This window comes from Amblyomma mixtum, chromosome 10 (genome assembly GCF_055824585.1).
Source record: "Amblyomma mixtum isolate Tamu chromosome 10, ASM5582458v1, whole genome shotgun sequence".
NCBI lineage: Eukaryota > Metazoa > Arthropoda > Arachnida > Ixodida > Ixodidae > Amblyomma > Amblyomma mixtum.
Window position 1 is genome coordinate 131,011,066 of NC_143021.1, and position 9,922 is coordinate 131,020,987.

General features: G+C 48.8%; 1 protein-coding gene across 1 annotated transcript; it reads left to right on the forward strand.

Annotated features, from left to right (window-relative positions):
• The first annotated feature begins 7,259 nt into the window (after positions 1-7,259).
• On the forward strand, positions 7,260-8,941 carry LOC149326956 (uncharacterized). Its single transcript, XM_089563585.1, has 2 exons — positions 7,260-7,571; positions 8,490-8,941. Exons 1-2 carry the CDS (start codon positions 7,430-7,432, stop codon positions 8,939-8,941), a joined length of 594 nt encoding a protein of 197 aa, XP_089419711.1. The 5' UTR covers positions 7,260-7,429.
• Positions 8,942-9,922: the final 981 nt, after the last annotated feature.

Below are 9,922 nucleotides of genomic sequence, written 5' to 3' on the forward strand. Positions count from 1 at the left end.
CTCTCTTTGAAAGACCAATCCACATTGACCAATATAGGAACTGCTGTGTGAGAAATAAACTGCGTGCACAATGCCAGTTGCGCCTTTCTTGAGTGGCCCAGTTCGTCATTATCTGCATTTGTGGTTCTTTTCTTGAACGCGATAGGGAAGAATCTTCATAACTTGCATTGTGCAGGAGACAGCATTTTCGTGTTGTTTCCTGGTCGCCTTTCTTAAATTATTCAAAAGCTTGGGACGCAGAGGATCTCATACAGACGCTGAAGTTTTAGTATACAGCAGCTGATTATTTTTCGTTCCCCTTCGGACGCTTCACTAGTGCCTCAAAGCTATCTCTCGCGCAATGATGACAGGTTTTTTTTTTCTTAAACATCTTCAAGGCTGTTTAATTGTATGCGGAGTTGCAAAAGCTTGTACGAGAAAAACACTTAGAATTCCAGGTACATAGGGCTCAAAAAGTAGCAAAAACTCACATAATGGTTATAAATACGAATTATTTTTCTGGCGTCCTATGGTAAACAAAAGCATGAGATTCCACATATGTTTTGAAAATAACGGCGCAGATGAATGCTCGCCTTACAATATTTTAGAAAGGGCAAGGTGTGTGGAGTTGAAGCGTTAATAATAACACGTAGTTCTGCTCTTTTCTTGTATCTAATTCTACGATTAGTTTCTCTATTACTTGGTCAGCAAGGCACCAAAACTTTGACCATCCATATAAACTTGTTCTATAATGGTTTTGCAACTTCCATTGCCTGGATGTAATAAAAGCTAGGTGGTCTGAATAGTCTAAGTCTACAACTGGAGCTCTTGTTTTTCAGTTTATTTCAAATAGCTGTTGCTATTTATTGAAACCCGGGGCTGAGGCATGCACCGAAAGTGAGCAAATTCCCGTGCCTCCCATTTTTTCTTTTTTTTTGCATACGAACTACTGCCAGCTGTCAGTGAAAAATATTCGGAGCGTCGCAGGTTGCAGCGTCGCAGGCTCTTAGCTGCGGGTTGGGAGCACTAAAGCACTCAGCTTAAGCCCTTGGTTGCGTGCCAACGTTTGCCCTCATCCCGCGTCATGGATGCCTCCTTTGTGTGCAATAGGCTTTTAAAACGAACAATTATGAGTTTAAAAATGTGGTCGCACCAGTAGAAAAAAATAAACCATGCGCTGACACAGCGAGGAGCTGATTGTCCGTGTAAATACCTTCATTAAATAAATTAGATTAAATTTTTAAAGGTGATTACGATAACAAATAAAGCAAAGTTTGAGGGTGGCTTTGAAAAGTTTTTATTTTGCAAGGTACTCAGGTAAAACCCTTTAGAAACACGTGTAAGTGTGTACAGTTCGAAAAAAAAATCTTTATTTTCAACACAAACTCTTTTGGGATTAAGACAAGGGTCCTCTGGAAGGAATCAACATGCCTTTGGCACTACGAACTGCTGTGTGCTCTCTGCAGCGGCTATGATCTTGTGCTTCGGAGGCGCGAAGGGTAGGGTCCTCTTTGGGGCGGCCCTGAGCTTCTACTCGGGCAGTTCGTTAACCAGCAGCGGCAGACGAAGCATTTGCGCCTATTGCATCGCTCATTCTTTACCAATAACTTGCTGTGACTATTTACCATAGTTATGGCACTTGCCAGTTGTTGTTATAGTCCCCAAGGACTTAATGGCGCTTGCCCACGGCGGGGAACAGGCCAAGACACAGGCGGTGACCACAAGATGGAGAACAACGTGTTCAGATAAAAAAATTACTGCAGCTTAAGTGGTTTAATTTAAGAACAAATCGCAAACTGCGAGGTCGGTAACTAATTGTAACTAATGCAACCGGGGACATACGTGCACTGTTTAGGATGCCTTGACTACTGATTATTTTTCACATCAATAGCCAGAAGATGGAATTCAGAAATATTTTCGGATGGGAGCCATTTTGTACATAAATCAAAACTGAATGGTGGAGAACACAACAGGCAGCTGGTATTTCCTCACATATCTCCCTGTTCTTTTCGAAATTGCATAATATTCGGAATGACGATGATGTGCAACGCACTGAGCAAGTGCGTGTTATATTCCATTAATCTTTCGTTTAAGCATCTTCCTGTTTGGCCTATGTAAGCCTTACCACAAGCTAAAGGTATAGAGTATACAACACCCTCCGCACAAGACACAAAAGGATCTCGGTGCCTGGTTGTACACCTACTGTTCTTTTTCTTTTTATTAACTTTGTTGCACAGGCTTGACAGGCGCAGAGGGGCTGAAAAGACTACGTCTACGCCTGCTTTTCTGCCAATTTTCTTGAGATTATGCGAGATTTGGTGCAGGTATGGCAGAACGGCGACCCTTTTGTTCCGCTGTCGCATATCATCCGGGGCTTCAAATTCATGCTTCATACTTATCAGGATTTTTTAGCTACAGACGAAAGGAGAGATTGCGGGAATCCTGATTGCGTCAGCCTCAGCACTTGGCTCGAAAAACTGTCTTGCAACCTGTGTTCACAAGATTTTGTGAGTGCGTTCTTAAAAGTTGACTTCACGATGTTCCTTTTAACAAGTTTTGAACGGGCTGAATCGTAGGGAAGGATGGGCTTATTGGCTCTTAGTTCAAATAACCAGCACACATGGTCCTCTCCGAAAAACAACTTTAACTCTAGAAACCGCATGACGTTTTGTTCTGGGAATTCATGAGTAACTTTAAGAGGTGATATAGTATTAGAAAAAGTGTGGAGGACTTGAGTTGCTTCTGTTTTAAAGGCTTCAGTGTCGCAATCTAAGAGGACCAGGAAGTCATCGACGTACGGTAAAATTTTTAGAACGCTTGAAGACTCGAGCTTGTCCTTCAAGGATCTGTCATGCATAGCCAGGAAAAGGTCGCTCAAAATGGGGACAATGCATGACCCTATACATATGCCTTGCTTTTGTATGAATCTCGAACCGTTCCACTCTGTCACTGTTGATTTTAGGTAAGCGCATAGCAATTCAATGAAGCCATCCGCAGAAACGCCACACTCATTTTGGAAGGCCACCACACCGTGTCTATCGATGGCGTCACGAACACATTCTATGAGGGTATCCTGAGGAATGGAATAAAAGAGGTCCTTTATGTCAATGGAGAAGCCATTGAACAACTGTCTTCTGTTTTCGTGCAAGAATCTGACAACTTCTTCGGTGTTTTTTCCAAGAAAGGGGTCATTGAATGGAAGTCGCTTGAGGTTGCTATGGAGAAACTTGGCGACTTCTTTTTGCCAGGTTAACTTCTCGGACACAATCACACGCAAAGGGCATCCAGTCTTATGCGTCTTCGCGGTAAAAAACATTTCTAGACATCCAGTCTTTTTTCTTTGTATTGTGCGTGAAAGGTTCTCTAAATTCAGTTGTTGGCACAGCTTCTTCGCATTGCATCGTAGTTTTGATTCGGATGTTGTGCATTTTACAAAATTTGCTTGGACTGCTTCCGCTGCCTTTGACATGAACACGCGTTTCGGAAGGACGGCAAAACCTCCCTCCTTGTCGGCAGTTAACAATGACAAATTTTCCTTCATTAAAAATGAGACAGTCTTCTTGATTGGGAACCTGTGCCTTTCGGCGCTACAACGCGTGACCAGGTCCACTCCGTCTGCGGTACATCGATCCGCCTCCACCGCTGGGGCGAGGCTAGAAACTTGCCTGACCATGGTCAACATTTCCGGCGCTGTCCTCCTCGGTTCCACCGCGACCTTGGGTCAGTGACCAAGGAAACGCTGGACCTCCTCTGGGATGCTCCTGACACCTCCCACGAGGTGGACGGGGTTTCCAGTCTTTTTCTGCTTTGGAGGCACGAGAGCACGCAAGGACGGAAGTGCCTGCTGCCAGAGGCACTGTGTCGTTCGGCTGACTTGCGTCGCAACTTCACGCCATTTCCTTGCTGCTGCTGGCATTCGCGTCGATGTGAACACGATTAACCGCAGGTGTTCTCTGTGGAGACTCGCCTGGTGCTGCCATTCCGAGCGCAAGATTTTGCACAGGCGGGTGGCATGGCCGACAGTGTGCTGGATGCCGCCGAACTGCTTTAGAAGTTCAGGTGGGAGCACATTCTCGGCTTCTGCATTCGACGCAAGGTGCTCCCACCTGAACTTCTAAAGCTGTTCGGCGGCATCCAGCCCACTGTCGGCCATGCCACCCGCCTGTGCAAAATATTACGTTCGGAATGGCAGCACCAGGCGAGTCTCCACAGAGAACACCTGCGGTTAATCGTGTTCACATCGACGCCAATGCCAGCAGCAGTAAGGAAATGGCGTGAAGTTGCGACACAAGTCAGCCGAACGACACAGTGCCTCTGGCAGCAGGCACTTCCGTGCTTGCGTGCTCTCGTGCCTCCAAAGCAGAAAAAGACTGGAAACCCCGTCCACCTCGTGGGAGGTGTCAGGAGCATCCCAGAGGAGGTCCAGCGTTTCTTTGATCACTGAGCCAAGGTCGCGGTGGAACCGAGGAGGACAGCGCCGGAAATGTTGACCATGGTCAGGCAAGTTTCTAGCCTCGCCCCAGCGGCGGAGGCGGATCGATGTACCGCGGACGGAGTGGACCTGGTCATGCGTTGTAGCGCCGAAAGGCACAGGTTCCCAATCAAGAAGACTGTCTCATTTTTAATGAAGTCTCATTTTTAATGAAGGAAAATTTGTCATTGTTTGTGGCATCTTCACGTGTGTTTCCGATGTGCGCGCACCTTTTATCGCCTTATCTGGCGATCCTTCATAGCTTCGACCTATCGCTATGTACACGTGCTCCTTCCTATCTTCCGGCCACTCGGCTGCTTATAAATACGTCCTACACTTTTCAATAAACGTTCATTTTTCTGGTTCTACTGGCTGTGCGGCTGCTTCCCTGGTTCGGCGTTCTGCGGGCATGCTATGGATATGCAACAGTGGCGACGAGGATGAACACTGCCCATGCAGTGAAAGTCGACATTGAACAGGAACCCACAGAGAACCGAGAAACCAAGGCCAGCATGGCTCACCACCTTCCGGACTTCGAAGAAGGCAAAGATAAGTGGCAACCGTACCTTGTTAAAGTGGAAGCATACTTCGAAGCGAATGTGATTGAAGACGGGTCTAAGAAAAGAGCATTGCTGGTTGCCGCGTTAAATACGCATACGATTCAAGTGCTGGCAGGAAAGGTTGCCCCGCGAAAACCAAATGCGTTGACGTATGCAGAAGTCGTCGAAGTACTAAGTGAGCACTACAGTCCGAAGAGACACGAAATCACCGAAAGCGTCAAGTTCTTCAGTCGTTGTCAAGCGGAGGGAGAGCCGATTAATAAATTCCTGGTAGAGATTCGCCGAATAGCTGACAATTGCAATTTTGTCAGTGCTTTGGATCGCATGCTACGAGATCGCATTGTGTGTGGTATACGTTCAAGTGCCCTACAGAAGCAGGTACTCGCAAAGCAGGACTTAACGCTTCAAGACGCTGAGACGATGGTCCTTGCAGCTGAGGCTGCGGATAGTGGCGTGGAACGCATGTTTAGACCGACAACGACACCCGGTACAACGACACCCGTGTTAAAAGTACGGGCGTATCATACGGGAATTCGGCCAGATGAGAGGAGGGCTGCTGAGCATCAAGAATGCGCAAGGTGTGGTAGTACAAAACATAATGACGCAGGTTGCTCTTGGTCTAACGCCCGTTGTTACCGCTGTGGACGACGTGGTCACCTCGCAAGGAAATGTCGAAGCCACGGCGCTCAGGGACAATGCACGGCAAGGACGGCGCAAACTAACGCCCTTTCAGGGACGGAAACCTCAGTAGACGAGGAACACGATGCCGCCCACATTTGGACTTTGGTATCTCAAAGAAAAAACTGTCTGGAACCACCGATCCGCCGAACATTTGCCTGGGGAGGCGTGCAGCTTAGCATGGAAGTCGATACTGGGTCTCCCGTTTGTGTCATTCCGCGTCAGCTGTACGATAAGCATCGCGAGCAATGGCCGAAACTCAAACCGTCCAGCCTGAATTTATCGTCCTACACAGGACGCCTTCCAATAGTTGGGGAGCTTGCGCTCCAGGTTTGCCATAAAGGGGCGACAGTAAAGTGTGAGCTGACCGTGTTGGACTGTGCTGGACCAAGCCTCTGTGGTCGTGATTTAATCCAGCAGCTGAACAGAGCAGGCGTTCCGGTGGTTCGGTTTGTCGAGGACTCCGTGTCAACAAAAGAAGCAAGCGAAGCCAGAGTGAACAACATATTCCATGACTACCACGACGTGTTCTCCGAGGAACTGGGGCTAATCAAGGGTCCTCCAGCCAGCTTGCACCTGAAGGAAGGCGCCGTACCCAAGTTCTGTAAGGCCAGACCCATTCCATACGCGTTACGCGAGCGAGTGTCACTTGAACTAGACCGTTTAGTTTCTCTGGGCGTACTGTCCCCGGTGGCTCATTCTGAATGGGCAACGCCCATAGTCACAGTGCTTAAGAAAGACGGTGCAGTAAGAATCTGCGGAGATTTCAAGGCCACGGTAAATCCAGCGTGTGCAACAGAGCAATACCCATTGCCAATCATTGAGGATATGTTTGCCCAACTTCATGATGGGGACTATTTCAGCACTCTGGATTTACGGGATGCATAGTCAAGTGGCTTTAGACGATAACGCGAAGAAAGTTTGCGTCATTAATACGCTAAAAGGGCTATTTTGCTACAATAGGCTTCCTTTCGGGATAGCCTCTGCACCCGCAATATTCCAAAGAAAAATGGATGAGGTTTTGGCTGGCCTTCCAGGAGCGCAGGCTTATCTTGACGATGTGCTCATTTCCGAGAGAGCGAGTGACAGCGGTGAGAGGCTCAAAAACGTCTTAGAGCGCTTCCGAGAGTGCGGTGTAAAGCTAAGGATCGATAAGTGCAAGTTGCGTAGCCCAGCGGTAACTTATCTTGGTCATCGCATCGATCGTGATGGGCTTCATCCGACAGAGAAAAACCTTGACGCTATCATGCAGGCGCCGAGCCCCTGTAATGTCAGCGAGCTACGTGCGTTTTTGGGTATGGTTACGTTTTACGCGAGGTTTCTGCCGAACATGTCAACCACACTTGGTCCATTGTATCAGCTGCTTGAAAAAAATGCACGTTGGCAATGGAAACAGCCTCAAGAGCTCGCGTTTGAACGTGCCAAGGAAAGCCTTAAAGCAGCCAAGGTTCTCGTTCATTGCGACCCTTCGAAGGAACTTAAGCTTGAATGTGATGCATCTCCGTACGGTGTGGGAGCTGTCTTGTTTCACACGACTGGTAACATTCACAGGCCGATCGGGTTCCGCTCGCGAACATTGACCCAGGCGGAGCGCAAGTATTCACAGCTCGAGCGAGAGGCACTGGCTCTGGTATTCGGCGTCACGAAATTCCGTGACTACCTTCTAGGTCGGGAATTTACCTTGGTGACTGACCATCAGCCACTGCTCGGCCTGCTGAGATCAGACAAGCAAACGCCCACAATGGCCGCCGCACGGATACAACGGTGGGCGCTTCACCTGGGGGCCTACCGATACCGGCTACAGTACGCACCAGGACGACAGATGCTGAATGCGGACGCCCTGAGCCGACTTCCGCAGCGTTCTCCGGAATCTGGCGACGACGGTGAGCCGCCCGAATATGTGCTGTCGCTGAACCAGCTGAACAATGGCGCCGTAACAACGCGTGAGCTGAAGGCATTGACGTCTTCTGACCCTGTCCTGGTCGAGGTCAAACGGTACATACTACATGGGTGGCCCAGGAACACAAACGGAATGACCCGGGCTGTGCTGCCGTTTTTTGACCGTAAACTAGAACTATCCGTAGCACATGAACTGGTGTACTGGGGTAATAGGGTCATAATACCGACCGAAGCTAGGGAGCGTGTGCTGCATATCCTACACGAAACGCACCAGGGTTCACCGGCAATGAAATCCGTCGCACGTTCTCTGTTCTGGTGGCCAGGCCTCGACAGAAACATTGAAGAGGTGTCTGCTCAGTGCCAGCGCTGTGTGCAAAATCTGCCGATGCCAGCCGCGGCCCCCGTCGTTAACTGGCCTGAAACAGGCGAAAGGTGGTCCCGTATTCACATTGACTACGCGGGTCCGATCTGCGGAAAAATGATACTCGTAGTAGTCGACGCACATACCAAGCGGCTCGAAGCACTGCCTTTGGCGCATGCTTCAACGCAGACTACAATTAACGGTCTGCGTGACATTTTCAGCAGGTTTGGAATACCTCGCACAGTCGTTTCTGACAACGGTACCCAGTTTACCAGTGAAGACTTCGCGTCGTTCATGGCAAACAACAACATTGTGCACCTTCGATGCGCTCCATACCATCCCCAGTATAATGGTGCGGCGCAAAGGCCCGTGCGAACTGTGAAAAATGGCCTTCGAAAAATGAGTAAAGGGAACCTGGAAGAGAACCTAGCACGGTTGCTTTTTAACTACCGGAGGACTCCGCAAAAGTCGGGTAAATCCCCAGCAGAGCTGCTTTTGGGCTATCAAACACGCTCACGCTTGGACACATGTTTTCCTCCAGCCCTTGCGGGACCAAAAGACAGCAACGATGACTGGCTGCCACTACCTGGAAGTGAGGTATATGCCCGCAATTACGGTGCGGGGAGCAAGTGGACACCCGGCCATGTGAAGGCGACGTCTGGATCGAGAATGGTGACAGTGGAAACATCGGACGGAGTCGTCCAGCGGCACGTAGACCAGGTCCGCCCGCGGCAAGAAGCACCAGGGGTTACCCAGGCAGTAACTACAACCACCACACATCCCAGTGAGCCAGGCGAAGCAACACAACTACAGCATCCAAAAACTGTGAGCCCGGAGGAAGACACCAATGCGCGGCGCATCCCAAATGGCAACGATTCTCCACATTTTCCAGCACCAGATATTCCCGTGGCCCCGTTGAATACGGGTGTCGCCCAGCAAGCTCTAAGACGCTCGACAAGAGAACGCAAGCCAGTGCAGCGCTTTCATTTCTGAGGAGGAAGGAATGTGGCATCTTCACGTGTGTTTCCGATGTGCGCGCACCTTTTATCGCCTTATCTGGCGATCCTTCATAGCTTCGACCTATCGCTATGTACACGTGCTCCTTCCTATCTTCCGGCCACTCGGCTGCTTATAAATACGTCCTACACTTTTGAATAAACGTTCATTTTTCTGGTTCTACTGGCTGTGCGGCTGCTTCCCTGGTTCGGCGTTCTGCGGGCATGCTATGGATATGCAACATTGTTAACCGCCGACAAGAAGGGAGGTTTTGCCGTCCTTCCGAAACGCGTGTTCATGTCAGAGGCAGCGGAAGCAGTTCCAGCAAATTTTGTAAAATGCACAACATCCGAATCAAAACTAAGATGCAATGCGAAGAAGCTGTGCCAACAACTGAATTTAGAGAACCTTACACGCACAATACAAAGAAAAAAGACTGGCTGTCTAGAAATGTTTTTTACCGCGAAGACGCATAATACTGGATGCCCTTTGCGTGTGATTGTGTCTGAGAAGTTAACCTGGCAAAAAGAAGTCGCCAAGTTTCTCCAAAGCAACCTCAAGCGACTTCCAGTCAATGACCCATTTCTTGCAAAAAACACCGAAGAAGTTGTCAGATTCTTGCACGAAAACAAAAGACAGTTGTTCAATTGCTTCTCCATTGACATAAAGGACCTCTTTTATTCCATTCCTCAGGATACCCTCATAGAATGTGTTCGTGACGCCATCGATAGACACGGTGTGGTGGCCTTCCAAAATGAGTGTGGCGTTTCTGCGGATGGCTTCATTGAATTGCTATGCGCTTACCTAAAATCAACAGTGACAGAGTGGAACGGTTCGAGATTCATACAAAAGCAAGGCATATGTATAGGCTCATGCATTGCCCCCATTTTGAGCGACCTTTTCCTGGCTATGCATGACAGATCCTTGAAGGACAAGCTCGAGTCTTCAAGCGTTCTAAAAATTTTCCGGTACGTCGAT

Coding starts and splice junctions, on each gene's coding strand:
- LOC149326956 (XM_089563585.1), top strand. CDS start 7,430: ATGGCCGCCGCACGGATACAACGGTGGGCGCTTCACCTGGGGGCCTAC. Junction 7,572..8,489: donor TCCGGAATCTGGCGACGACG/GTGAGCCGCCCG, acceptor GTTTTCCTCCAG/CCCTTGCGGGACCAAAAGAC.